This window comes from Pelobates fuscus, chromosome 5 (assembly GCF_036172605.1).
Source record: "Pelobates fuscus isolate aPelFus1 chromosome 5, aPelFus1.pri, whole genome shotgun sequence".
Classification (NCBI taxonomy): Eukaryota; Metazoa; Chordata; class Amphibia; order Anura; family Pelobatidae; genus Pelobates; species Pelobates fuscus.
The window spans coordinates 223,861,665-223,889,057 of NC_086321.1; the positions used below are offsets into that span (position 1 = coordinate 223,861,665).

General features: G+C 40.8%; 1 protein-coding gene across 2 annotated transcripts in view; it reads right to left on the reverse strand.

Annotated features, from left to right (window-relative positions):
• Window positions 1-27,133, reverse strand: part of TJP2 (tight junction protein 2) — a 124,321-nt gene extending 97,188 nt beyond the window's left edge. The window contains exons 1-2 of one of the 2 annotated variants that reach the window (XM_063455059.1): window positions 8,331-8,475; window positions 5,644-5,764 (exon numbers count right to left, since the gene is read on the reverse strand). In XM_063455059.1, coding sequence (XP_063311129.1) covers window positions 5,644-5,764; window positions 8,331-8,470 — 261 coding nt within the window. In that variant the 5' untranslated portion in view covers window positions 8,471-8,475. Of the gene's footprint in view, window positions 1-5,643; window positions 5,765-8,330; window positions 8,476-26,754 lie in introns of those variants that run through there. The other variant, XM_063455061.1, reaches the window with a different exon arrangement.
• Window positions 27,134-27,393: the final 260 nt, after the last annotated feature.

A 27,393-nucleotide genomic window follows, 5' to 3' on the forward strand; every position in this document is an offset into this window, starting at 1 on the left:
GAATCTGCGGGCAACAATACCTCCAATACCCTGCCCTCTCTAGCCATACCTTTAGCATCCTGAACTAACAAGTCATACCTCTAATACCCTGCCCTCCTTAACACATACCTCCAGTATCCTTGCCTAATTTACAGTCAACCTTATCTCTGTTCCAATTATTTCTTCTTCCTACAGTTTCCTTATGTGAATCAGTCTCCTTACTCTTCCCAATACTCCAGATTATTGTGTTTGTTATGATGTTGTGAACCTGTGCCCATGAAATAACCTTTTATATTCCCTCACCTATACCCCCCATTCCCACTGATGTCATATAGGGAAGGCTAGGTAACGGACCTATTTTGTTTGTATGGCAATAGCTGGCTGTGCTCCACTAAGTTAGTATCTTTAACTTGCAGCAGCTGTGCGGCTGCCAAACTGCCCTCCCTTTTCCTACAGCAGAAGGCCAAACTGCCCTCCCTTTCTCTGTAGTAGAAGGCCAAACTGCCCTCCCTTTCTCTGTAGTAGAAGGCCAAACTGCCCTCCCTTTTCCTGCAATACATTGGAGCTGGGCTATGGTTGTTCAGGGACCATCATTCACTGGTAAATTTCATGAATATAGTTTAACACTTAATGGAGTGACGGGACCAGCATCTGCTCCTCATCCCTCTATCTAGTATGTGGACTATTCGCTGGCTCCTCCTAGTTATTAAGGCTATTGGGAGACACACTCTAGCTGTAATACTACATATCTCCAACAGAGTACCATGTATAAGTCAATAAATGCAGAATACGTCATTGTTCATCCAAAGTGTTCAATTACACCATGCACATCTATATTTTATAAACCTAGCTAATTTAATTAGTATTATTGATGTATTATTATTATTGCCATTTATATAGATTTTGTAGCGAGGGGGGGTTTAACTATAAATAGGACAATTACAAGAAAACCTACAGGAACGATAGGTGGAAGAGGACCCTGCTCAAACAAGCTTACAGTCTATAGGATTTGTATTATAATTATTTAAATAGAGCATTCATGCATCATTTCAGCAGTTATTTCTTTATTTTATTAATTTTTATTCTGCCCTCATTCCCACAGACACTGAGTTGCTCGGACTTTTGGTCCCTGAAGGCAAATACAAAATCTTCCAGTTTCCCAGTAGGCAGCGTTGATTAGAGAACCATACACCGCGATTAGCCAGTGGAAACCAACATACATGCAACTAAAAATACTGCAATTAACTATGAAAGCAATATCCCAAGCTTTAAATCGTCAATAAAATGGCAGTTGTTTTGCTCTAAATTCGGCATGCTTATTTGTATCTGTTTGTGGACTGCACTTACCATCAATTTCAGTCAAAACAAAGCCATGGGAGTCATAGTCCGAAAGCCCTTTGGAGGGATCACTGCTAAAGCTAAACTGAAACTATATTGAAATAATCAGGGCAGTCTGTGGATGACAGCATTCAGATTAAAGGGAAATTCTCAGGCCAGCTTGGCTAAGGATTAATCTACTGAGATCACTAGCTGATGCTGTAGATAACATTTCCATTACAGTGGTTTGCTGCACATAAACCTATCCTACAAATAAAGGTATTTTGGATTATAATATTTTTTTTAAAAAGTACTTCTCGAGTTGTGTCATCTTACCTGAACTACAATAAGCACTAAAGGGATTCAGCCATATTTTTGCGCATGCAAATCTAATTGGATTATTTACTGGGAAACTTCAAGCTGGAGCTGATCCAAACCTACTTTTAAATGAACACTCCACATCCCTAAAGCACTTTAGTTTGCCAAGGTGCTTTTGAGGTTAACATTGACATAGTGTATTAAAAGTGGTGTATTCAAGAAAAATCAGCACCTGTATAAAGTGGGCTCCCAATCACTTGTCAATCACACATCCAAGAGGGGGCTCTTCCTTTTTGTTTTGTGCCCAGCATAAAGTGGGTGTTTGGCTTCTCATTCAGTAATAAGCATTGGGTTTTAATGCTTCACTTTGGGAAGCACTGCTTATATGCCTTGTTCCCCACTGCTTCTTTATAAGAAGCATTGCATTGGCCTGCAAATCATCAGTTCTGAATGGCTGCAGTTTGAAAGAGAGGGACATACATTTTGGTCAAAACAAATTATTAAAAAAATAAATAAATAATAACATAATATAAACCAACTAAAGAAGATTTTACTACTAAAACCTCGGTATATTTAGAATTGCTCAATCATGGACAGTCCCTGAGGTAGCAGGTAAAGCATTCAGAAGAACAGTCATTTTTAGTCACCTGAAGCAGGGGAGGTATAGGAGCACAAGTCATTCTGGGAAAATATACATTCTGTATCATAATGCTTGCCTTCATCATAAAACCACATTGTGATCTGTATGCTCAGATCTCTCTATCCACAGGTCTTTAGGACTGATAGGCTGATAACTGAAGTGCTGTTCCAATTGGAGCAAGCAGCAAAAAAACTGCTTCAGGGACAGCTCTGGTTAATGCTTGCTAGGTTTAGGGACTCACATTAAACTAAAAGCATTATGATACATTTGTGGATAGGATTCTCTTTTAGATTAGCGATGGAATCAGATTTTGGATTAGGTACTGTATGTTGCTCAGGCTAGATTATCCTTATTCATAATTGCAACTCTAACTTTAACCATAAATATAATAACTACAGGTGCAGTAGTGCCCTCATTAACCCTAACGTTGCTTATTTTCCAAGTCCTTGCTACGCAGACCTCGTCAGATACATGCACACTCCAAAGTGATCAGGTATCAGGTTAACAATTTTGATAAAACTGTAACAGTCATACTACTAAAATGCATTTTGCCTCCACACAGAGACTAAAATTGGGACTACTGAAGAAATTACTCAAGGAAAATTCTTTGGTCGTTTTACAAGCAGAGCCTTCTTAATTTGTAAGAAGCGGCAATTGTTAAGCAACGTAAAATAAGTAAATCTTACACACACACACAGGTTTATTCACTAAAGTGAGAATTCAAGTTGAATTTAAAGTGAATTTCCAATTTAAGGTCAAACTAACCGAACTGGAAAATCGTCTAAAACAGCTAAGCATTCAGTTCATCTAATCAGGCCTTACATTTTAGATTCTGTTTGAATTCACTTTGAATTTTCACTTCAGTGAATAACCTTGTTTGTGTCGAATATTTAATTTTTTTTGTTTGCTTAAAGGATCACTATAGTGTCAGGAAGACAAACTCGTTTTCCTGACACTATATAACCCTTAGGTCCCCCCCACCCTCAGGGCCCCCCTACCTTGGCACTAAAGGGGTTAAAACCCCTTCAGTTACTTACTTTATTCCAGTGCCGTGCTCCCTCGACGCTGGTATCCTCTCCACCCACTCTGACGTCGGCTCCCCAGTGGAGCGGAATGCGCATGCGTGGCAAGAGCCGCGCGCACATTCAAACAGTCCATAGGAAAGCATTTCTCAATGCTTTCCTATGGACATTTTGCACGATGAATGCGATTTTCGCATCCAGCGTCGCAGAAGCGCCTCAAGCAGCTGACAGGAAGACAGCCACTAGAGGTTGGATTAACCCTGCAATGTAAATATAGTAGTTTCTCTGAACATTAAGATGTACTGTCAATGAAATGTCTATGTTCATAATACTGTTAACAATGCAGATCCACTAATAGCAGCTAAATTATAGTGGTTATGTTCTAATGGGTCTTTGGGTGCAGTCCCAGTACTTGTCAATCACCTTTTGAGGGGTTAGTAAAATACTTTTGACTCCCAAATCTCACCGCAGTGATTAATTAGAAGTTTCCTTTTTAAATTATTTAAAGAAATCCATTCGGATTTGGAAAAAATGATAAGGAACGACTGCACCCAGAGACATCTTGTACTGTAATCATGAAAAATATGGCACAGCAGTTATAGTGCTTACAGTTTTCCTTTAAATCCAGAAAACTATGTCCATAATTTAATATACCATTTATATATCCAATACTAAACTGTATGTGTCCATGCAGCAATTCCATCCCATACCCATAAATCTTTATGTACCAAATAAATCCGTAGATAGACAAAAAATTAATTTCCTGGTAACAACACTACAATACCTAGAAATAATAAAAAGATGTTTCATACTTGTATTTATACATCCATCTCCAAAAATTAAATTGTCTGTTCATCTGTGTCTGAGTTGCTGAGAATATCAGTCAAGAATTGAATTGTTACTTGTCCAGGCTGCTACCCATATTTATGGAAAGTGAAGATATCAAAACTCAATATTGTTGGGTAGCAAAGCAGATCATGATTTGTTTTATATTTTTACCATAAAAAAAAAAAATAATAATAATTGGTCCCTTTTAATAAACTAAGTACTTTTTAAATTAATGTATTTAATCACAAGTAAAATGGATCTTCATCCTGAAGGTCATGGCAATATTGGTTGACACGGATCTCTGTAAAGAAGTATATTGAGTTTTGTTTATTGTCCTCATCCCTTAACCTCTGTTTCCCTCTGCCATGGAGGTTAAGACTTTTTCATTTTCCAATAAATTAACAATGCATTTGCTTTGAGTGCCTACTCTGTAGTTAGTATTGTTCCCATTTCTCCTTCTTAGTTTGTTTCTCTTATCATCATTGGCAAGATGAATTATAAAAGCAGAATGCCTTGCTTCTGGGAACATATTACAACTATTTTCCTGAACACCCTCCCGAAGGCAAGAGCAGAGAAGGGGTGATAAAGCAGCAGAGTTTAAAATATATTAACATGGGGTCTATTGGAGCTGAAGCTCCAGCCCCATACATTGCAGTAGCCCCAAGCTGCCTGGTATTTTCTTTTTCTTATTTAACTGCTGCTGTTGTTGAATACTCTGTGCTTGGCCGGGATTATATATCCCTGATATTTCCATTTTATAATGGACTTGGAAAAAGTATTTTATATGACCATTAAGTCCAGTTTCAGTTTTGTTTAGACCAATAAATGGAAACATATTATGGAGTTTGGGTGAAATCTATGGGGTTTCTTCTTAGCACAAGGAGACCAGAAACTTTCTGAAAACTGAAGTGCTTTTTTTTTCTATTTTTGGGAAACTGTTATTATATTACTCTGATTTTATCTTTTTTATTTCACTGTTTGGACCCCTGAGGAAGTCCCATATAGGGATGAAACACGTGACCTCCCACTTTTATTTGTTTACCTTTTTAAATCTATCCTATTATTTATTTTGTTTACATAAATAAATATTTACCTTTTGGAAGAAATCTGGAGTCCATCTCTCCTTGGTATGTATAGACTGCTACCAACAGCGGAAGAGGCATGGACTAACCCTCCAGGATTCAAAGGGGATGCAACTTAAGGCGATATTACCATCTACCTTCTGGTGAGTGCATTTCTGGCTGTGCCATATTTTATGTGCTGTACTTTATTACACTATATTAGTATTATTGTTTTGTAGATTTACAGCTGTATCCTCTCTATATTCTATTTTAGTGTGACAAACATGACTACACAAACCAAATAATATCAGTGAAAGTTAAAAATTCCTGTAAACGGACCTGGGCATTAGCACTATTTTAGAATGTATTTTTTACACTATGTAATAGATGTGACCTGGTCTCTACATTTCCCTGTTTTCATGCTGATATTGTCCCCATTGCAGCGTAGAATAAATGTAAGATGACGTATTAGCTGTACCTGGTGTAGTGATCTACACCGAGATATCCTCTGCCTGGGCCCAGTGCGTTGTTTTGGAGGGGGATTCCAGTGTGGGTTAGTGTACCATTCACATGCACTGGGTAATACGGTGTTCCTCTCCCTGTAATAGAAAAGGTAAAGCGTTTTGTACAATTGGAAAAAAGAGAATACACAAACATTAAAGGAACACTATTATGTTAGGAATACAAATATGTATTCCTATAACTATAGTGCTAGAACGCAGCATTAGGTGACTAGGGCTCACCTTTACTCCAACAACATTAAACCATAGTGGTTCTGGTGACCAGGGACGGACTGGGAAAGAAATTCGGCCCGGGTATTTTTGAGTCACATCGGCCCACTGAAAAGGGGGTGGGGCCAGAGAGCGGGTGTTTTGTCATCACCAATGATGGTTCAATACTCTTGAAGGGTGCAGTGTGTGTGTGTGTGTGTGTGTGTGTGTGTGGTGCACTGTGTGTGTATGTGTGTGAAAGGTGCAGTGTGTATGAAAGGCGCAGTGTGTATGAAAGGTGCAGTGTGTATGTGTGAGTGTCTGTGTGAAGGGTGCAGTGTGTGAGTGCAGTTTGTGTGGATGAAGGGTGCAGTGTGTGTGTGTGGATGAAGGGTGTTGTTAGTGTTTGTGTTTGTTTGGTGTGCAGTGGGAGGAAGAGGAGTGCAGTATGTGCGTGAAAGGTACAGTGTGTGTATGAAAGGTGCAGTGTGTATGATGGGTGTAGTGAATGTATGAAAGGTGCAGTGTGTGCCTGTATGAAGAGTGCAATGTGTATGTGTGAAGGATGCAGTGTGTGAGGAGTGCAGTGTATGAAGGGTGCAGTTAGTATGTGTGTGTGTGTGTGTGTGTGTTTGGTGTACAGTGGGGGGGTTAAGAGTGAAGTGTGTGTGTGTGGGGGTTGTCGAAATTGCAATGTGTATGAAGGGTGCAGTGTGTATCAAGGGAGCAGTGTGTATCAAGGGTGTAGTGTGTGTGAAAGGTGCAGTGTGTGTAGGAATGGTGCAGTGTGTGTAGGAATGGTGCAGTGTGTCTGTGTGTGTAGGGTGCAGCGTGTGAGTGAAGGGTGCAGCGTGTCAGGAATAAAGTGTCTGAAGGGTATAGTTACTGTGTGTGTTTGGTGTGCAGTGTGGGGAGATGAAAGTAATACATAAATATGTTTGTTTGTTTTTTATAACAACAACAAAAAAAAATCTATACGTTTTATCCCCCCTCCCTTCTTACCTTTGCCTGGGAGGGGGAACATAGAGGTTAATCCTTTGAATACATGGTGGTCATAGGGGAAGTGAATCCCTGGTGGTCGCAGTGGTGATATGAACTCCTGGAGTTCACCGTCGCGAGATCTGAGCGTTGCCTCGGTTACCATGGCAATGCTCCGACCTCGCGAGAGGAACCCAGCGGAGCTGCAAGATAGAGCTCCCGGGTCCTCCGCGCTCTTCCTCCCTCCCCCGCCGGCTGTCCAGTAAAATGCCTGTGGGCCGGTGAGGGAGATCTTTGATCTCCCTACCAGCCCATGAAGGCACACAGCAGTGCCTGCACTCTGATAGTGCCGGGCCTGCATGGGCTGGCAGGGAAGATCCTGTTATCTCCCCTGCCGGCCTCGGCCCATGGCCATCGCGGTCCACCAGGTATTTACCCGATGGCCAGTCTGGGCCTGCTGGTGGCTATAGTGTCCCTTTAAATAACGGAGTTAACACTTGAGAGCAAACCTAGATTTATGTTTCAACCTTTTACGAGGAACTCTTTTGAGTATTTGAAACAGCACAGAGTATGTGAAACAAGCTACAACCAAATTCATATGATCCAACTCAAATATTTCGCTTAAAGTTTGTCATTTCATTGCAACTCCCTGATTAGTGAATATAATGACTTACTCGGTAATGAAAATAGTCAGCAATGGGTCACCTAAATATAGATCACCCCTAGTTCATCAACCCAAAACAAGATCGCCGTTTGGCTTATAAAACAAACAAAAGTATTTATTGAAAGTTCTATTTCATTTCCATGCACTATGACAGTCATACATTCAACATATTTTTATTTTTCTCAGTACCAAAGAAATAAGATGGGGCGTCCAGGTAAGGAAAAGGGATGGCTTGGGCTTGCAAGAAGGACTGATATTGTAAGTAAAGACTTGAAAGAAATATATATATATTTATTTTTAATTAGTGAGCTTCTAAAATCCCAAAAGGGATGAAGCTAATTTTGTGATTTTACAGTTTTAGCACTCAAAATATATAGCAGCCAATAATAGTAAATTCTGCATTAATGTTTTAAATCGTACAAACCCACAATAGAGTAACAATGCTTGTAATATAACTGTACCAATGCTATCGCACCGAGTTACAAAATTCAGCAAACAGACCAATGTATGGAAATGTATAATGGAGTGTTGGTGAAACCTATGGGGTTTATTTGCTAAACACTGAATTGAAGTGATTTGAAAATGTAATTGCAAGAATTCGGTTAAATAGCTCATCTGTGACTATAGCTGTGCTAGAGAATTTTTACAAATCAGCTATTCTGGACTACATTTTGCTATTTCATTTTATAATTCAGTGTTTAGTCCATTAATCCCTGTGTTTTCAAAAATCTAAACCTTATATCAATAATAAAATACGCACATTCAAGATCAAGTACATGCAGTGACTTGAGTTTTCTTGCCATTTAGCCTTACCCTGAATATTTCCAGAGATTTGCATGTCTTCCCTCTGGGAGCAGTTCCCGCTTATTCAGTGGGGTGATGCCAATGGCTGCTTCTAGAATTGTGAAATATTTCTTATACCTCATCCTGCCTGTGGGACCCCAAGTCTGCATGAGGCACTGGTCTGATGGCAAGTGAGCTTTTACTCTGTGACTATTTGCTATTCCAATCCTAAGCTGCTCTTTTCATTTAATTGTACTGCACAACATAAGCATAGCAAAAATCTAACGATAATGCTTTATCTGAAATAAAAAAAATAAAACTCCAGAACTGCAACGTAGTGATGTCAATCTTATATAATTCCAATTGGAGTAAAGCCGTAATGAAAATTCTCTTCAGTTACAATCATGTTGTAAGCTTGACCGGACACAGTGGAACTGCGTTTGACTAATCCGAAGATAAATCTTTTAGGTCAGCAATCTACCACTGACTAGCTGCAATTTAATTTTATCTCTGGGTAGAATGCACAACAGATAGATAGACAGACAGATAAACAAAAAGGTGTAATTTATATTAATTGTACATTGTCTGTGTTAGTATATGTATTTACTACATCATATATTTTATTGTAACATTCTAATGGATTAAAGTTTACATATGAAAAACACTTGCCTTGCAAAATAAATACTTCATATAAAAATCCAGCCATTGAAAAAGTTGCCTGAAGACATTGGTTTAATATTACCACCAATAGAGAGAGATATTTTAAAAGGGAACTCCAAAATTCATTGCAAGTAAAATCCCACCCATCAATTCAATGACATCACAAATAGAAACTAAGTTTCACCATGCCCATACAAGGTCTTGTATATAGTGTGTGCATGCACACTGTGATTGGACAACTGCCAGCCATATGGATAAGAATGCTCTTGAAGATAACTTCAGCTGGTTTTAGCACTTTCATATGTACTGGACTTGGCATACAGAAGGTATCAGCGTGGCAGAAGACAGTTATATACTATCTTATATAGACCGGCTTGGTTCAGTAAAAGGCTCAACAAGCAGTCCTTATAATGAAATCACCTTCAGAATCTGTCTTGGGCCAGGGCAAAAAAAAAAGGCATTGAATTGAAAAAAGTGGCTGGACACTGCTAAAAGGTTGTTGATAGTAATTGAGACCAGCTGTACTCTAACAAAGAATACTAACTAGACACAATCACAATAACAAAAAGACCAGAAATAAAGCAAACATTTGCTCTATAAAAATAGCAGATATTGTAATAGAAAATAATGGTGCTTTTTACACAACCAGACTTATTTCTCCTGTATTTTGCACTAGGACTTCAATAAAGAATAAAAAAAAAAAAAAACAGTAGATAACGTTGTAACAGTAGAGGTAGTGCATGGCTGCTGAGGTCTTCTCCAATTATCTACTTTGTCTTTTCTCCATTGTCTCTGTTTTATTGGTACTGCACCAGCTTATCCCCTCTAACTCCTCTCCCTATGCTTCCGGATTGGCTCTGCCTGGGTAGCACAGAGCATATCTCCTCTATGATAGCTACATGTTGGTGCAAGTCAGGTGCAGGGAGGTGTGACTAGGGCTGCATAAACAAAGTGATTTAACTCCTAAATTGCAGAGAACTGAGCAGTTAAAGTGCAGGAGCATGATCTATACACCAAAACTGCTTCATTAAAATAAAGTTGTTTTGGTGACTATAGTATCCCTTTAATGGGATCTCAATGATCAAACAGTAGGCCTGTCTTGGGGTAGACAGAGTCATTACAAAATGTACAGTATAGAAGTTTGTAACGTGGTTGAAAAATAAATCAAATTACTTTCAATATACAAAATACACACTTTTCACTAAGTATGAAACAAATAAACTAAAAATCAGACAGGATGGGTGCAGCACTGTGTTTGTGCCGGTTAGTAAAGGTCAAGTCCTGGTATAATCACTGAAATATAGCCAAGCGAGTGCTTTTTAATATCCAGTAATTTTCAGTACTTTTGATCTTTGTTTCTGCCTAATCTTGTATGTGCAGGACATGGATACTTCAAATAGCAGTTCAGACATTTTAACACTCAGAAACTTTAGATTATTACAAATAACTTTAGATATGGGGGGGGGGGGGGAAAGCAAGCGGAAAGCAACTGCACTGGGGGGAAAATGCTGTTAGTTTTTGTTTTGTTAATGTTTTTCATGACAAGTATATCTTCAGGTTCAATAGGATATGTTTGTTATTTTGTGGAACTCCCCCTCTAACAGAAACAAAAATTAACTGTCTCAATGAAATTGTTTGTCTTCCAAAACTAAATGTTTATTTAAGACTAGAATTAATTTGATTAAGTAAAATGTGTCATACAGCAGCTTTTGGTAATTACTAACTCCCACAGAAGGAGTATTCCTTTATTTTGAATTTCAGACCAATTTTCTATATTTATAATATTTCATTATATGACTATATTCTCCAATGCTTCTTGTGGAGAGTTTGTTAAATAACTATCTTATTCCTACAGTAAGGAAACAGATAGTGCAACAAATGCTAATGCTGGTCATTGATTATGGGGATATAGTGTATGCAACCGCACCGCAAACCCTCCTTAATAAACTTTATACGTTATACAATTCATTCTGCTGCTTTATACTAGAATGTAATTACTTTACCCACCACTGTGACATGTTAAAAGAGCTAAACTGGCTGGAATCCCGACGCACTCTTCATCTTTCCAGCTTTGTGCATAAGAGCATTCCTGGGAAGCTCCCACCCTACGTTAGTAGAATGCTCTTCCTGGCTGTTCCCACCTTCTTAAACCTCCGATCCAGTACTAGCACGATATTTAACATACCGCAATACAAAAATAAAGTGGCTCGATCCTCCTTTTCCTACAGAACACATCAATTCTGGAATAACCTTAGGAATACAGTCAAATCTTCATTCAATCTTAAATCTTTTAAAAGACCTATGGCAATATACCTCAGCAAAGAATGCACCTCTCATGGCTGAATATATTTATTACTTGTTATAGTTTATATAGTATAATATATATATAGTTTGTATATTGTATTTTTGTAATATTGTATACTATTGTAACAATGCAATGTTTTGTGGTCAAAGACCCAGGACATACTTGAAAACGAGATAAATCTCAATGTATCCATCCTGTTAAATATATTATAAATAAATAATCAATAAATAAATGTATTAACCCCTTAAGTCCGCAGGGCGTACATTTACGTATTTTTAAAAGCGGCTCTAAACGCCGCAGGACGTAAATGTACGCCCTCCGGTTTTTATTCACTTACCCGGTCGCCGGCGATCCCACGCCGGCGAACGCAGTTGGGGGGACTCCCAGGGAGCCATCCCGCGGCAAATCTTCCTCCTCCGGTCCCCCCCGGTCATGTGAGAGTGAGGTCCTTGCGAGGACTTCACAATCACATGGCCGGGATAGTTGGCTGCAGCAATGCCAGCAGGGGGACTAACTGTAATGACAGTTAGTCCCCCTGCTAGCTGAAAATCAAATAAAAAACAGTTAAAATAAGTGTAAAAAAATATATATATATACTTAGATCATATATATATATATATTATATATATATATATATGATCTAAGTATATATATATATATATACACACACATACACTGCCTAGGTGTATTTTAATATTAATATATATATATAATTATATATATATATATATATTAATATCAAATTACACGTAGACTGATACTGATTAAATATATATATATATAATTATTGTTATATATATATATTTATTTATAATATAAAAAAAAATATGTAAATACGTAAAAAAATAAAATAAAAAAATAATTAAAAATAAAATATTAAAAAATATATAGATGTGTTTTAGTTCGTTCTAACTGTATTGTGATATTAATATATATATTTATATCAAAATACACGTAGAACGAAATAATATATATATATCTATATACATAAATATATACGTATATATCACTATATATATACCTATATATAAATAAAATATTTTTAAAAATTATATATATATATACGTATATATACACACATATGTATATATATATATACATATATTAATTCTACACATATATTTATGTAATAATTTTACATAATTAGGTATCCTAATTAATTACAATTAGCCGGACCTGCCTGACAACCCATGCCGAAAGTATAGGGAATTTAATTTGCTAGCACTATATTTAACTCTTTAACTTTCCAAGACACCATAAAACCTGTACATGGGGGGTACTGTTTTACTCGGGAGACTTCGCTGAACACAAATATTAGTTTTTCAAAACAGTAAAATGTATTACAACGATGATATCGCCAGTAAAAGTGAAGTTTTTTTGCATTTTTCACGCACAAACAGCACTTACACGGACAATATTATTGCTGCAATACTTTTTACTGTTTTGAAACACAAATATTTGTGTTCAGCGAAGTCTCCCGAGTACAACAGTACCCCTCATGTACAGGTTTTACGGTGTTTTCAAAAATTACAGCGTCAAATATAAGGCTTGTGTTTCATTTTTTTCACATTAAAATTCGCCAGATTGCTTACGTTGCCTTTTTGACCCCATGGTAGCCCAAGAATGAAAATTACCCCTATGATGGCATACTATTTGCAATAGTAGACAACCCAAGGTATTGCAAATGGGGTATGTCCAGTCTTTTTTACTAGCCACTTGGTCACAAACACTGGCCAAAATTGGCGGTTTTTTAATTTTTCACACACAAACAAATACTAACGCTAACTTTGGCCAGTGTTTGTGACCAAATGGCTACTAAAAAAGACTGGACATACCCCATTTGCAATACCTTGGGCCGTCTACTATTGCAAATGGCATGCCATTATGGGTGTAAATTAATTTCCTGGGCTACTATACAGTCTCAAAGGCAACGTAACCAATCTGGCGAATTTCAATTTCAAATGTAACGTGCTATATTTGACCCTGTAACTTCCCAAAACACCATAAAACCTGTACATAGGGGGTACTGTTTTACACGTGAGACTTTGCTGAATACAAATATGTGTATTTTATTGCAGTAAAAGCAAACAGTATTATGACATTGACAGTTAAAATGCCATGTAGAGCTAAAAAAATAAAAATCTTATTTTCTCCCATTTTTTTCATATTAAATTATGTTTCATAGCTAAATATTTGATATTAAATGAAAGCCCTGTTTCACCTGAATAAAATGATATATAATAAGGGGGGGTGCATTTAATATGAAAGAGGTGAATTACGGTTGGACAGACATATAGCGCAAATGCCAGGTTTTGTTTACATTTTGTTTCGTTCACAACTTGTACATTTGGCTGCGGTCTTAAGGGGTTAACATGCCACACACATGGTTATTCACTAAAGTGAGAACTGCCAGTAAATGTCAGCCTAAATGATGCTTCCAGTCCAGCTATTTTGGCCTTCACTGTTAAATTCACTTTAAATTCATGACAATTCTCACTTTTGTGAATGGTCCTGTTCCATTTTCTTGTTTTGCTACTATAAAAGGCTCTTTCATTAGAGAAACTTCATTACTAAATGAATTAAACTCTTCATATAGTGTATATATAATGTACACTACATGAACAAAAGTATTGGGGCACACCTCTTTATATTGAATTCAGGTGGTTCTTTCAGACCCATTGCCACAGGTGTATAAAATCAAGCACCGAACCATGCAGTCTGCATTTACAAAAAATTGTGTGGTACTGTGATAGGATGCCATCTTGCATCAGTTAACCAAAATTCATCCCTGCTAGATATTTCATGGTCAATTGTAAGTGGTATTATTGGAAAGTGGAAGCATTTAGGAACAGCAGCAACTCAACCATGAAGCGAAAGACCACTTAGCAAATGAACCCAAGAGGACCCTGTCACCAGTGCTAAACGGACTAGCAAACTACCTAGTGATACGAGCTATAAACATACTAATCGAGCGTAGGCAACGGGTACAACCATATGGAGAAACTACCATCTACGGATACCCCACATCCTTCCCCCCCCATATTGATCCCAGATAAAGAACAGAGCCATACGGTTATAAAGCAAATAAAAAAAAAAAAGGAAAAGAAAAAAGCCTGACGTGCGTTTCGGCGCTACTACAGCACCTTCATCCGAGGCAGAGTTGAAAATCCCACCATCCAGGATCTAATTTAAATGATATCTAAACCAATAAGATGAGGGGGGGTGTCATTGAGATTCCCGCCAAGCCCGGTCGGGAGCTAAGCTACGCCCCATATTCTGTGTCATACCTGTGTTAAGAAGCTATTGGATGAGGGGGAGGAGATAAGAAGACTATACCGATTGGCATCGATGAGGCAAAGACCACCCTACATACATAAAATTATTAGCATAGTGGGTGTCTACCTGATTTCATATGATCGTGGCCCGGGTATAAACCAGTGCTAAGGCACTGTCTGTGTCCAATACTTGCATATCTATGTGCATCAGCATTCTGCACAGGGATGCATAGTATTGCGTCACAGGAGTATACTAGCCCAAATCGTTAGTTACCCAGTGGACCCTGGTATTGCACCCTAGTAAAGTGACGTGTCTTAAATTATAAGTGTGAGGGGAAACTTGTTTGTGATGTCTAATAGAGACCCCCCTCAATGTACATAGCTGGTATTGCATGGATCAACTGACAGTCGCCCTTATAAGGGGCGGGCTTTGGTGACACTGTGTCATCCTCATGTGAGTGTTTCGTGGTGTGTCGAGCATCGCACTTGGAAACATTAAGCACCATACTGATGGCTAGCCCATAACTGTGGTTAGCCTAATACAGTAGTTTGAAAATCTAAGTATTCATACCCCAAGTGTACATATATTCGGAGAGTGAACCTACATCACACCTTCTCTATGACCCCTGGGGGGTTTCCTCCAGGGATCATCTGCTCTTTAGTTTTCACATAACTGTGAGGGTTACCCCCTTAGGTTGTCCCCACACACACACTCACTAGTTCCCGTTGTGGCACTAGCCCACTCTATAAAACTTCCTTTAGCAGCAATCTCTAAACTAACTCCTGCCCCTTGAAAAAATCCCAAACACAGGAACCCAGAATGAGAGAATCCTGATTACTGGAGCCTCTTCTAAGACAGAGAGGCCCACTAGGTACATAATTTACCTGTGTGAGTAATGCAGTTTTAGAAACATTTAACTTAAGTATTTTTTTCTGTCCATACTTCTTTTTATATATCTAAATGTATTAAAATGGAGGGGGGCTGGAGGGGTCACCTTCTGCATATTATGACCCTTTATTGTGTATCTACTGATCTTCGAAAAGGAAACATTAGTCTGAAACATAATTTTACAATGTGCAGATTGCAATAAATGTCAAAAACCACCTTGAGGTTGACCTATTGAATGTCAAAAACAGTAGCTGATCTGCAGAAACAAAGCTGTTGTTAGCATGCTGAAAAGATTTATAGTGAGAAATGCCTGGAATACTTGGTGTAATCCTTTAAAAGTGTAAAGCCTAAGTAATTCATAAAGAGGAAGTGTAACCTTGTCAGAACAGGTCAACATCTTAAGTAGTGAAAGTAATAAAACAGAAAAGAAGAATTAATTTAACTTCTGATGGCATTCAGTTGTGATTAAAGCCATTCATTTCTCTCTTTTTCTTTTTATGACTCAATGAGTCAAGAAAAGTAAAATTTAAAGGGAAATATTTACATATTTTCACCACTGCATGTGATGCAGATTTTTTTCTTTTTTTTTTTTTAATTGAAGATTTATCTAATAACTTCTAAAATTTCAAATGGACAATGAGGGACACTTATATTCTGAGGAACTTTAGGTGAATGCTAATGTCGTCTAATAATGCTTTTGTGCTGTGCTGCCCGGGGACGGTTCCCTGGTGTACCTGGACATGGGACACAAGAACTAAAGCGAGATAGCGGGACAGGACCCCAAAATTAGGTCTGACCTGCTGGAAGCGGGTCTGTTGAGAGGCCTTTAATTTAAAGACACATTCTTATTGAATTTTCGCATATAAGCATTCATTCTTGTCATGGTATGGCATTGGAAAATAAACATTAAAACCTTAATATTATGTTTCTGTTGTCGGTAAACAAGCATTTTGTGGGTGTTTTGCCCTCTTTAGAACTTGGCCTGGTTCCCCCTATCTCCCCAAACTCAGGGACTCCAATCTCACTATGTGATATTTTTCTTGCCTGTGGTTCTGGGTTATGGGCACAGAGCCTAGGATGGCAGCATTGTCTCAGGGGGGCTGGAGTGTAGGAGGAAATAGACCTATGAAACTGGTTCGTGTGTGCTCTGCCCTATATACTGGGCACTTGTTCAGAGTCTGTGGACACTAAGTTTGGTCTGCTTAAGCTGGGTCGGCGACGAGCCCTCTCCGTAGCCTCCTTGTACCCTCATGCCGGTGTTACGGCTGTTCTCCGTGCGCTCCGTTGGGGCTCCCTGGTACAGGCAGCGGAGTAGTATCTCTGGGTCATCTGCAGATGTGAGTGCGACTGTTTGGTCTCCAAGGTGCACTATCAGGGTACCGTCAGCTCTCCAGCGGTATCGAACCTCCCGGTCTCATCTTCTTGGCCACTGGGGCCCGTTTTCTCTTTTCTACTAGTGTGGCAAAGGGGATGTCACTGAAGAATGATACTTCGCACACCCCAGGGCTCTGGAGCGGGTCATCATGGCCATGTCTCTCGTGGGTAATAATAGTGTCTCTGGGGTGCTACCGTCAGCGCTGTGGCCGCTTTTCTGACTCTGAATGCCGCTTGTATCATGGAGGGGTCCGCGCCACCCTTTAAGCCTATGGAGGCATGTGGTATACAGGAGTAGCGCCGCTTCCCCCAGTTCTTCGGGGATCCCCCTCAGGTGGATAATGCGGCGCCTGTGTCTGGACTCAAGGGAAGCCACTGTGCGTTGCAATCTCTGGACCTGCAGCGTTAGTCCGTCCATGCGGGACTCGTGGAGTGCAGCTGTGCCTCCTGGGCTGTGTCTTTCTCCTCTACGTATCTCAGCCGCTTCTATACAGCCCCCATTTCCTGCCGTATTTCCCGGAGGTCATCCTTACATATTTGGCACATCTACAAAAGCATATATTTTATGTCCCCTTTGGTTGCGGGGGACAAGTCATCATCAGAGTCTGCATCCCAGAGTGTGTCACTGTGTCTAGGAGAGGTGAGTGGCTTCTCTTACTCCTCCGGTGATTCCTCAGAGGTTTCCTCCATGCGGTTCTCTGCGGGTGCCATTTTGGGAGGCGCCGGTGCAGTACGCCTCTCGAACAAGAGCCTTATATCCCGCTGTTTGGGGGGTTTCTGGCACAGGAAACTTGCCGTGCTTGTGGCCCATAGTGTCACTGGGGGGGGGGATTGTGGAGGAGCTTCGTCGGCGCTGGAAAATCGGGTATTTTATGGAGAATCTCTGTGTTGAAGCAGAGCTCCACATAAGCACGTCTAGTCAGTCTCTCAGTCAGCCACGCCCCCCTCCCGAGAAATATTTTTAAAGGTGCACACTACTTTTCTAAAAACAGGTTTTTGTTATTTATAAAGTGTATTTAATAGAAAGGTTATCAATACTTTACATTTTAAGCTTTTCTATATACTTTATAGAAACCAAAATAAATATGAGCATAGTTTGAATGAAATATTTCGGACACCACAGAGAAAGAAAGAGATTTCAAGGTTATTTTTAAAAGGAATCAGTGGAAGCTTGTCCATAGGGGCACTTGGGGCAGCACTCCTCCAGTTTGTATGCGGGGGAAAAAAATCTTTGCAGTAGTTTAAAAACACTAAGATTATTTTTCTGGTGGGGAGGGTGGTAAGACAGAAAAATATGGGGGAAAATTAGTGTATCTTTAATTCTGTAATAAGTTTCAGTATGTTAGGACCAATGTAGGCACCAAGACCACTCAGCTCATTGAAGTGGTCTGGCTGCAATGTTCCATGTCCCTTAACCCTGCAGTTGTAATTATTGCAGTTATTGAGAAACTGTAATAATTACTACCCAAGGTTAACTCCACCTCTAGAGCATGGATAGGCAATTTTCCGCACTCCAGATGTTGTGGACTACATTCCCCATAATGCTCTTACACCCATAATACTGGCAAAGTATCATGGGAGTTGTAGTCTAAAACATCTGAAGTGCCGAAGGTTGCCTTGCCTGCACTCAGGGCCATCTTTAACGCGGGGCAAACGGGACAGCTGCCCCGGGCCCTGTTGCTCCTGGGGGGCCCCAGAGCAGCTGCCCCGTGGGCCACACAATTTGCGCAGCCCCCATGGACCAGACGGTGCAGCTGCACAGAGCCGCAACGGCCCGCACACTAAGGAGGCCCCCCGGATGACCCATGCACTAAGGGCCACATGGGGGGAATGTGTCAGCAGGGGCCTGGTGGGGCGCTTTGTCGCTTAAACAGTGTGACCGGAGCCAACTGGGAGGAAGCCGACTGGGAGGAAGTGAGTGCTGCTCGTCACTTCTCAGAGCTGCGCGGGAGGAGGAATGCAGGGAGGAGGGCAGTTCCAGAAGATAACTGTCTCAGCCTGCCACTGGAGCCCAGGTAAACCACCCTCCAGAAAAAGGTAAGAACCTGAAGGGTAGCTAAATGTAGCATGTGTATCAGTATGCCTGTGTGTGTGTATGTCAGTATGCCTGTCTGTGTGTGTCTGTATGTCTGTGTGTGTCAATACGTCTGTCAGTGTATGTGTCTGTGTGTGTTTCAGTATATGTCTGTGTGTGTCAGTATATCTGTCAGTGTATGTGTCTGTGTGTATCAGTATGTCTGAATGTGTCAATATGTCTGCCAGTATATATTTGTGTCAGTGTATGTGTGTGTTAGTATGTCTGTGTGTGTCAGTATGTCTGCCAGTGTATACGGATGTTTAAGTATGTTTTGAATCTCTCTACTTTAGTTCCCCCACTGCACTGGGGTGAAAAGTGTGATTGGGGGTTTGGTGTAATTGGTGGGGGGGGCAGGGCCCAGGGGGCCCAAGAAAATGCTTTGCCCAGGGTCCTATTCATATTATAGATGGCCCTGCCTGCACTAGAGGGCTTCCTGGTTTCAACTAAACCTTTGGTTCGTAATATGACGCTGGATGTCCTCACGCTCTGCATGAGAACCTACAACATCTGATTTTTCCCCATAGGAATGCATTGAATAATGCTTTCCTATGAGGAAATCCTAATGCGAGCGTGGCTATTGCCACCCATGCACATTAGATCTTCCCTGCTGGCTGACGTCGGTGGGGAGGAGCGTGGAGCCTGACCCAGACTCGAGGCACTGGATTCAGGTAAGTCACTGAAGGGGTGACGCGAGGGAGGGGGGGGGGGACTGTAGGTTCTATAGGGCCAAGAAAACAGCTTTCTTTTCCTGGCACTATAGAATATTTTTAATTGAGAGACTCTAAAATATGGGGTTGGTGTGAAATCTGACCTGTTTCAGCAGGTTTTGCATATGACCTTTCAGAAGGAATTGACTGGATTTCCATTGAGTTGCCATTTGTGTATAGCAGAGCCATTCTATTGGCCTCTATTCAGAGGCCATTATTAGCTAATAGCAGCAAAGGGTGGGGTTACAGTGCCCAAGGAGAGAGAGGCAAAAATAAATTTTGGAAGTAACAGAGAGCACAGCAGCTCCTGGAGCCTCCTAAATAGTATCCTTTTCTCTTCACCAACAGCCCTAGTGGCTGCCTGAGGGTTGATTAAGCAAGGGTATTTAGTCAAATATATAATTAAAGGGACACTATAGTCACCCAAACTACTTCAGCTCAATGAAGTGGTCTGGGTGCCAGGTCCCCCAGGTTTTAACCCTTCAGATGTAAACATAGCAGTTTCAGAGAAACTGCTATGCTTACATTGCAGGGTTAATCCAGCCTCTAGTGGCTGTCTTCCTGAAGGCCGCTAGAGGGGCTTCTGCGACGCTGGATGCGAAAATCTCGTTCAGCATGCAGAACATCCATAGGAAAGCATTTAGAAATGCTTTCCTATGGACTGTTTGAATGTGTGCGGCTCTTGCCGCGCAAGCGCATTCCGCTCCACTCGGGAGCTGACGTCGGCGGGGGAGGAGAGGTCACCAATGCCGAAGGAGCCTGGCACTGGATTAAAGTAACTGAAGGGGTTTTAACCCCTTCAGTGCGAAGGAAGGGGGGCCCTGAGGGTGGAGAGGACCTGAGGGTTATATAGTGTCAGGAAAATGAGTTTGTTTTCCTGACACTATAGTGATCTTTTAAAGGACCACTCTAGGCACCCAGAACACTTCAGCTTAATGAAGTGGTCTGGGTGCCAGGTCCCTGTAGGATTAACCCTTTTTTTTATAAACATAGCAGTTTCAGAGAAACTGCTATGTTTATACTGAGGGTTAATCCAGCCTCCTAAACCTCTAGTGGCTGTCTCATTGACAGCCGCTAGAGGCGCTTGCGTGATTCTCACTGTGAAAATCACAGTGAGAGCACGCAAGCGTCCATAGGAAAGCATTGTAAATGCTTTCCTATGCGACCGGCTGAATGCGCGCGCGGCTCCTGCCGCGCATGCGCATTCAGCCGATGACGTCGCAAGGAATAAGGAGAGGAGGAGGAAAGCTCCCCGCCCAGCGCTGGAAAAAGATGGAAGTTTAACCCCTTCCTCTCTCCAGAGCCCGGCCGGAGGGGGTCCCTGAGGGTGGGGGCACCCTCAGGGCACTATAGTGCCAGGTAAACAAGTGTTTTCCTGGCACTATAGTGGTCCTTTAATATAAAGACAGCCGGGGAGACATAGGGATGGGACATTTCTGGCACAAAGCACTATGCTGCCTGTCACTAACAGATTTAATAACTTCTACTGCACATACCCACCATCTTCTTTAACGTGTTCAGTCACTCTACAGCTGAAATTTGAGATACTCTTGCTCTGGCTAGTTGAAAAGTTGTAAAGCTTCAGACTGTAGGACTGCGGCTGTGACTCTGATGCTGATATCAATCTGTTTTAATCTGTAATGATTGTTGCTTCTGTTAACCAGGTCAGCTGCTTCTTTGCTCCATATTACCACTGCAGATGAGTTAGAACTTATTTTGCCAGCTGCAAAGGTAATAATGAGACTATCAGCATACTGCTGCTGTAACCTGTGTACACTGAGAGCTAATAGTGAGTCAGGAGCAGCTGACATGGTAGGCGTCTATCAGTATATTGATGCTATAATCATGTGCACTCTGTGTGCCGAGAGCTAGAGGAGTAGCTGACATGTTTCATAACAGCAGCGATATTTCATAAAAAGCTAGCTATCATAGCAGGAGCACTACTGAAGATGAGATCATGTAAGGGAGAGAGCTAAGAGAGGGCTGGGAAGATGAACAGAGAGAGAGGTGGAGTATTATACAGAGGCATTATACTGTCTGTATTGCAGCTCTACATAATCCATCACAGTGATCCTGGCTGCGTGGGATAGTTATGTTATCTCCTTATTGTACCCAGCTCTGTGTGTCATTTCTCCGTATTTTACTCAGCTCTACCTGCTGTATGGGTATCTCTGTAGTCTACCCAGCTCGGTGTATTCTATATGTGTTTTTGTATTGTGCCCAGCTCGGTGTATTATATCTCTATTTTGTTAGCTCTGATTGTGGCATGGCTATCTCTGTATCGATATATTGTGAGCAGCTTATTTTATTGTATTAGCACCTCTGGATTATGTTCAGCTCTCTGTATTGTATGAGTATTTCTGTACTGTATAAAGAGGAGTAATATTCCTGGTGCTCCACCATCTTAAAATTTCACCATCCGCCACTGAAAGGAATGTGACTAAACAGTGAAACATGGCAGTGACTCACTTGATTGTAGAGAGAGAGGCACTAGAAGAATGAGACAGAGGAAGTCCTGCATCTCTCTTGATGATATTGCTTTCAGTTTTGGAGACCAGTAGAACAGCATAAGTTAAAAACAACATATGTTTGCAATTTGTTCAGAGATTAAACTGATATTGGTTCTTCCTCCACTAGTGGAACCATCATCGACAGTGTGTGTCCCACCTCACTGGCAATCCTCTGTCAAATAAATTAAACTTGCAACCCTTTTACAGTTAAATCAGAACCTTTTATTTAAACTCTATACAAATGTTTGTGGATTGGCACTTTAGTTCTAGGATGTACTATTTGTTGTTATTTTCATTATAATATTATATTGACTTAATATTTAATTTTAAAAATAATTGGCAGCTTTAAAGAGACAATATAGACACCTAGACCACATCATTTCATTAAAGGCCTGACCACCTAGAAAAATTAAGGTGGAAATCAAAGAATCTCCCTGGCCAGTCCCGCCAGAGGGAACTCTGAGGTTAGTGGAGGGGATTAAAGATATCCTTCAGGGGGCGGGGCCTGGACATCATGGGGGCTGGACACACCTCGTGTGAGCTCCGAGCTCAATTCATTAACTAAGCCTGATTTTAGCTAACCAGCCAGCCAAAACACCATAAAAAGAGACTTACCTGCCTCTGGAGCCAGCCGAGGAACCCCGGGGAGGTTGATTGGCCGGGCGGTGCGTGGAGCCCCTCCGATCAACCATGCCTCAACCACACACAAGCCTCCTAGTAAGGGATCACCTAGGCCGAGGGCCACCAGGGGCAAAGCCCCACGGCATCACCCACGCAGACGGAGGATCGCCCGCAGTCGATGGCGGTTTACCACCAAGACCTCCTGTCTACCCCATGCAGGGGAGGACCGGGACCCCTGGAGCCCCCCATGTCCGTGGCAAGAAGATGCTGGCCTTTCAACCGGCCTGGGGCGGGAGGGATGCTCAAAGGCGCCACCTGAGTGCCGCTACCTCCCTAGCCCTCGATGTACAGGACTTTCGATTCCAGACTAATTGCAGGGCAAGCTGGGTCTCTCTACCTGTGGGCATTGGCTAGGTACTCTGTTAAATCTTACCTGCGGACTACTGGTAATTGAAAAAGGCTTGCTGCAAACCAAACGTATGTAAATGCTACCTAGTAGTTATCCTAAGCTTATAGTTCCACATCTTGATTTACGCTCATAGTCTACTTTAAACTACCCTGCTATATCTCAATCAGTATGTATATAATATGCTTTTCTACCCTGGTTAACACAACCACGGGCAAGATCAACTTAAGCATGTTTAGTATAAAATCTTGTTATATTATATGCTTAGCCCCTCATGTGACCAGCATTACCTCTCACTCAGCCATGTTTACTATAACTACTACTAAGCTGGTCTACACTCTGTTTTAGATTTAGACGCACTTACTCACACACTGATATCCTGTTTTATCATATCTCTTGTTTTTCTCATTGTTCTATGCTGTATTCACTGCTTAAGCGTGTACTACTTTTGTTATCCTCAAAATGGTGCGCAGTTAACTTCATACTCGTTTGAACTTACACACGCATGTCTTATTACTCCTGCAACTCACTTTCTTAACTATGTGACATATCTGAAAGTTTAAGCCTGTTTTTGTTTTTTAAATGCTAATGTGCACCGTTTTCATGCCACTGCCTCATTAGAATGTCAGTATACACGCTGCAGATCTACACTTATTGTCGGCTTACATTATGATCTTCCATACTCGATATAGACTACCTGCTGACATACCTATCGTTTTACCTCTCGTTAAGCCTGAATGTTTTAATTTAAAATTGTGCAGTTTCAACCTATGCCAAATCTTGTTAGATATAGGTTGCCGGTACATGCTATTGTGGCATAACCTGCATGTCTGTAATCTTCTTGCACGCAAAAATAAAGAAAAAAATATATATATATCCTTCACCAGCCAGACCTCTATAATGCCATGGGGCCCAGGGGGCATGCGGTGAACCGTTTTGAAGTGTATTAGAGAGTTGCAGTGGGTTACCACAGCATTGCTCTGATATTTTCCCAAGAGTCTGCAGGAGTAAGCTTGAGGTGCACAGCAAATGCTTAACCCACAGGACCACAAGGGATATAGATTCCCCTCTCCACTGGGCTCAAGGTTAGCAGAAGGAAGGGGGACTGAACTTGTTTTATAATTATGATTTTTTTTTTTTTTTAACAACCTTCAGCCCATAACCCCCACACAGTACAGCCTTTTTCCCCCTACACATTACAGATGGTACCCCTCACAGTACAGTATTTATCACCATACACAGTGCTTCCACAATCCATATACACACACATACATTACAGATCTATTACCCCCACATGCACAGGAAAGGCCATTTTCCCTATATACATGTCTTTATGTATGTATCTGTGAGTGAGTTGAGGTCATACCTGGTCCTTCACAGATTCCACCAGTTGTTAAGGGGTGGAATTTGTGAAGGACCACGTTTGGGGCCTTAAGGAGGATTCGCCAATTTTTTTTTTTTTTACGGCTTAAGGCCTGGGTATTTTATCAACCCAGTAACGCCCCTGCCTATCCCCCCTCCATGCTCAAATAGCTCTATACATATACAAACACGACACCTCAAGCAACCTCCAAACTCACACATGCAGTTTATCCACCACACACTCCACTTTTTTTTTTTAACACTTTATCCTCTGGTATCCCACTTTTGGGGAAATCAGAGACAGGCCACTAGTAAAAACTCGACATGCATATCATTAGAATCGGTTGCACTGCATTAGACAAGCACATTTTTACCCATGTGAGAGCTCTTCACCTGCATGTAGGCTGCCCTGAAGGGGCATCAAACTGACCTGCCCAGTTTGTGGTGCATGCGTGCCAATGATGACACAATGCACCCCCTCCTATTGGCTACTCTGCCTTAAAATGCCCTGGACAAGTATTTGTACAAGTCAGGCCCTGATTTTGGGATATGTACTTTTTTACAAAAAAAAACAGTTCAGGTTATGCAATGACTGATAGCAGCCACATATGATTGACAGAAATGAGAGTGGGTTCAGGCCTCAGGGGGATCTACGTACCATGAACTTTGTAATGAATGCCCTTGTAATTTTATATTAATGCTTTTCTTAAAAGAACAGATTTTTAAGGTACATATTTAAATACGACCTACCTATATTTTAGCCGTAAAATGTGGTATTGTCAGAGCAGCCCTACTACAGCATCACAGCAAATATTACGGAGCAGGAGTCAAATCCTATGTGAAGATTCACTAGACACTGTGGTAAGGGAGGAAATTCTGTGCCTTCCTTAAGTTTGCATGCTGTGACTTGCTTAGCAATGCAGCTAAACCAGTTGACACTTGTACACACTTAGTACATGAAAAGGCATTATATTTCCCAAAACTGATAAAAAAAAATGTAGGATTTATTACATCAGGAAAGCAGCATTCCAAACTGACCAAACATGGAAAAGATAAAATGGTGAGATTAGTCAGTCATTGCAGTTTAAATAGACTTCACACCCTTCTGTGGACTGTCCACAGAATAAGAACACTTACTATATTCTTTCTTAGGCTAACACCATTGCCTGCTTGTTTGTTTGTTTGTTTGTGTGTGTTTGTTGTTGGTGTTTTTTTGGGGGGGGGTGTGGCATTATTTTGTTGAGGTGTTCAGCAATAAAGATTTAGGGACCCCATCACTAATATGAGACTTCTGATTTAATTGTATACTTTAGAAGGGTGAAATGGTGCTTTATGGGTACACGATCCTATTTTTTCACGTGGTCTGATGGGGCCCTATACATTATTAGGGCTCTAATCAACTGCTTAATCTGCATGTATGGGAGCACCATGTATAGCAGTGACATTACCAAGGATTTGTGGCACATGCTCATGTATTAGTATGCGTTCATGTGTCATAAAAAATACATTGCTAAAACACAACATTAAAAGGAACACTACAAGCGCCATAATCACAACACCTCGCAGATTCATATACATTATAAAGGATTCCACTACATACTGAGTGACCCCGAGAATCCTGTCAACCTGAGACAGGCACAACACACTGAGGGGTTTATCCTCTAAACAGGGAATTGAGGAGGATAGAAAAACATTTAACATTTTTGTTCAAAACAGCAAATTGGAAGTTCAGTTATTCTTGCAGCTTTCTTGGTCATCTCTCCACAGTTACTGATTTAGTATTTAATCCCCCGAGACACTCAGGGGAATCCCAAGGGCTCCCTTGTGAATACCTACAGGGGAATAAGCTTGTCTAGATTAAGTGATTGTCACATTCATTCTAGGGTTTCTGTCCTGTGCTACAATCCCTTTGTAAAAAAAAAAAAAATTGCACTGAATTCAATATGTACGCTAGCAACCTGTGGGGTATATTCACTAAACTCTGCACTGTACCAAATTAAAATCAATATGGTAAAAGGTAGGAAACGAGCAGATTTGGAAACAAATCTTCAATTTAGCTGTGGTGGCAGCTTGTTTATTTTAACCTAGATTTTGCTGTTCAGGTTTCAATACACTACAATTTAGAGAGTTTAGTAAATAGCCCTTTGTTACTATGTATACGTGAGTTAGAGAATGTTTAAGAAACAGGATATTTTAGCTTAAATATGTAATTTTACTTTTAAATTACCACAATTCACTGTTTAGTAAATAAACACCAGCGTCACTTACCTTGCACTTCCTGAAATTGGCTGCAACAGGTATAGGTGAAATTCTAAAGTCCTTGAACAAAACCAAACAAGCGTACGGCGGAAAAGAAAGTCTCTCGTCTCTTTATAACATCCAGAGACTCCTTTTTTTCCTCAAGTTTCCTTAGGGAGTCTAAGGTTGGGCTGGAAGGGTGTGTACGGCCTGAAGCAGCCAGGGTGGAGAACAGGAGCCAAGGAGTTTCCTGTTTTCTGAACACTGTGTGTGTGTGTGTAGTAAGGGGAGGTGTTTCTATGTCGTAGTATCATTCTCTGTGGAGCTCACACAGGTAAGAGCCTGGTTATTGTATAACCTGATACAGGAAGCATTCGCTCTGCTTGGGAATTCTCGTCTGTAGTTTCAGTGTCTGACCACAGCGAGTGGAAAGTGAAATGACTGGACTGCCAGGCAGTGACAATGTCAAAGAAAAACTGCACACAACTGGCCAGGCAGCTATTCCGTCTGCAGTCAGTGCTGTGTGCATGTCGCATGTTTGGCCTATACGGTATGAAGATTCATTTATCCACGTGCCACTTTAATTCTGGAAATTCATCATCATTTAACAGAAATCTAAATTAATACAATTGTTTAGATGATCACTTTTATAAGAATGTTTCACATAGG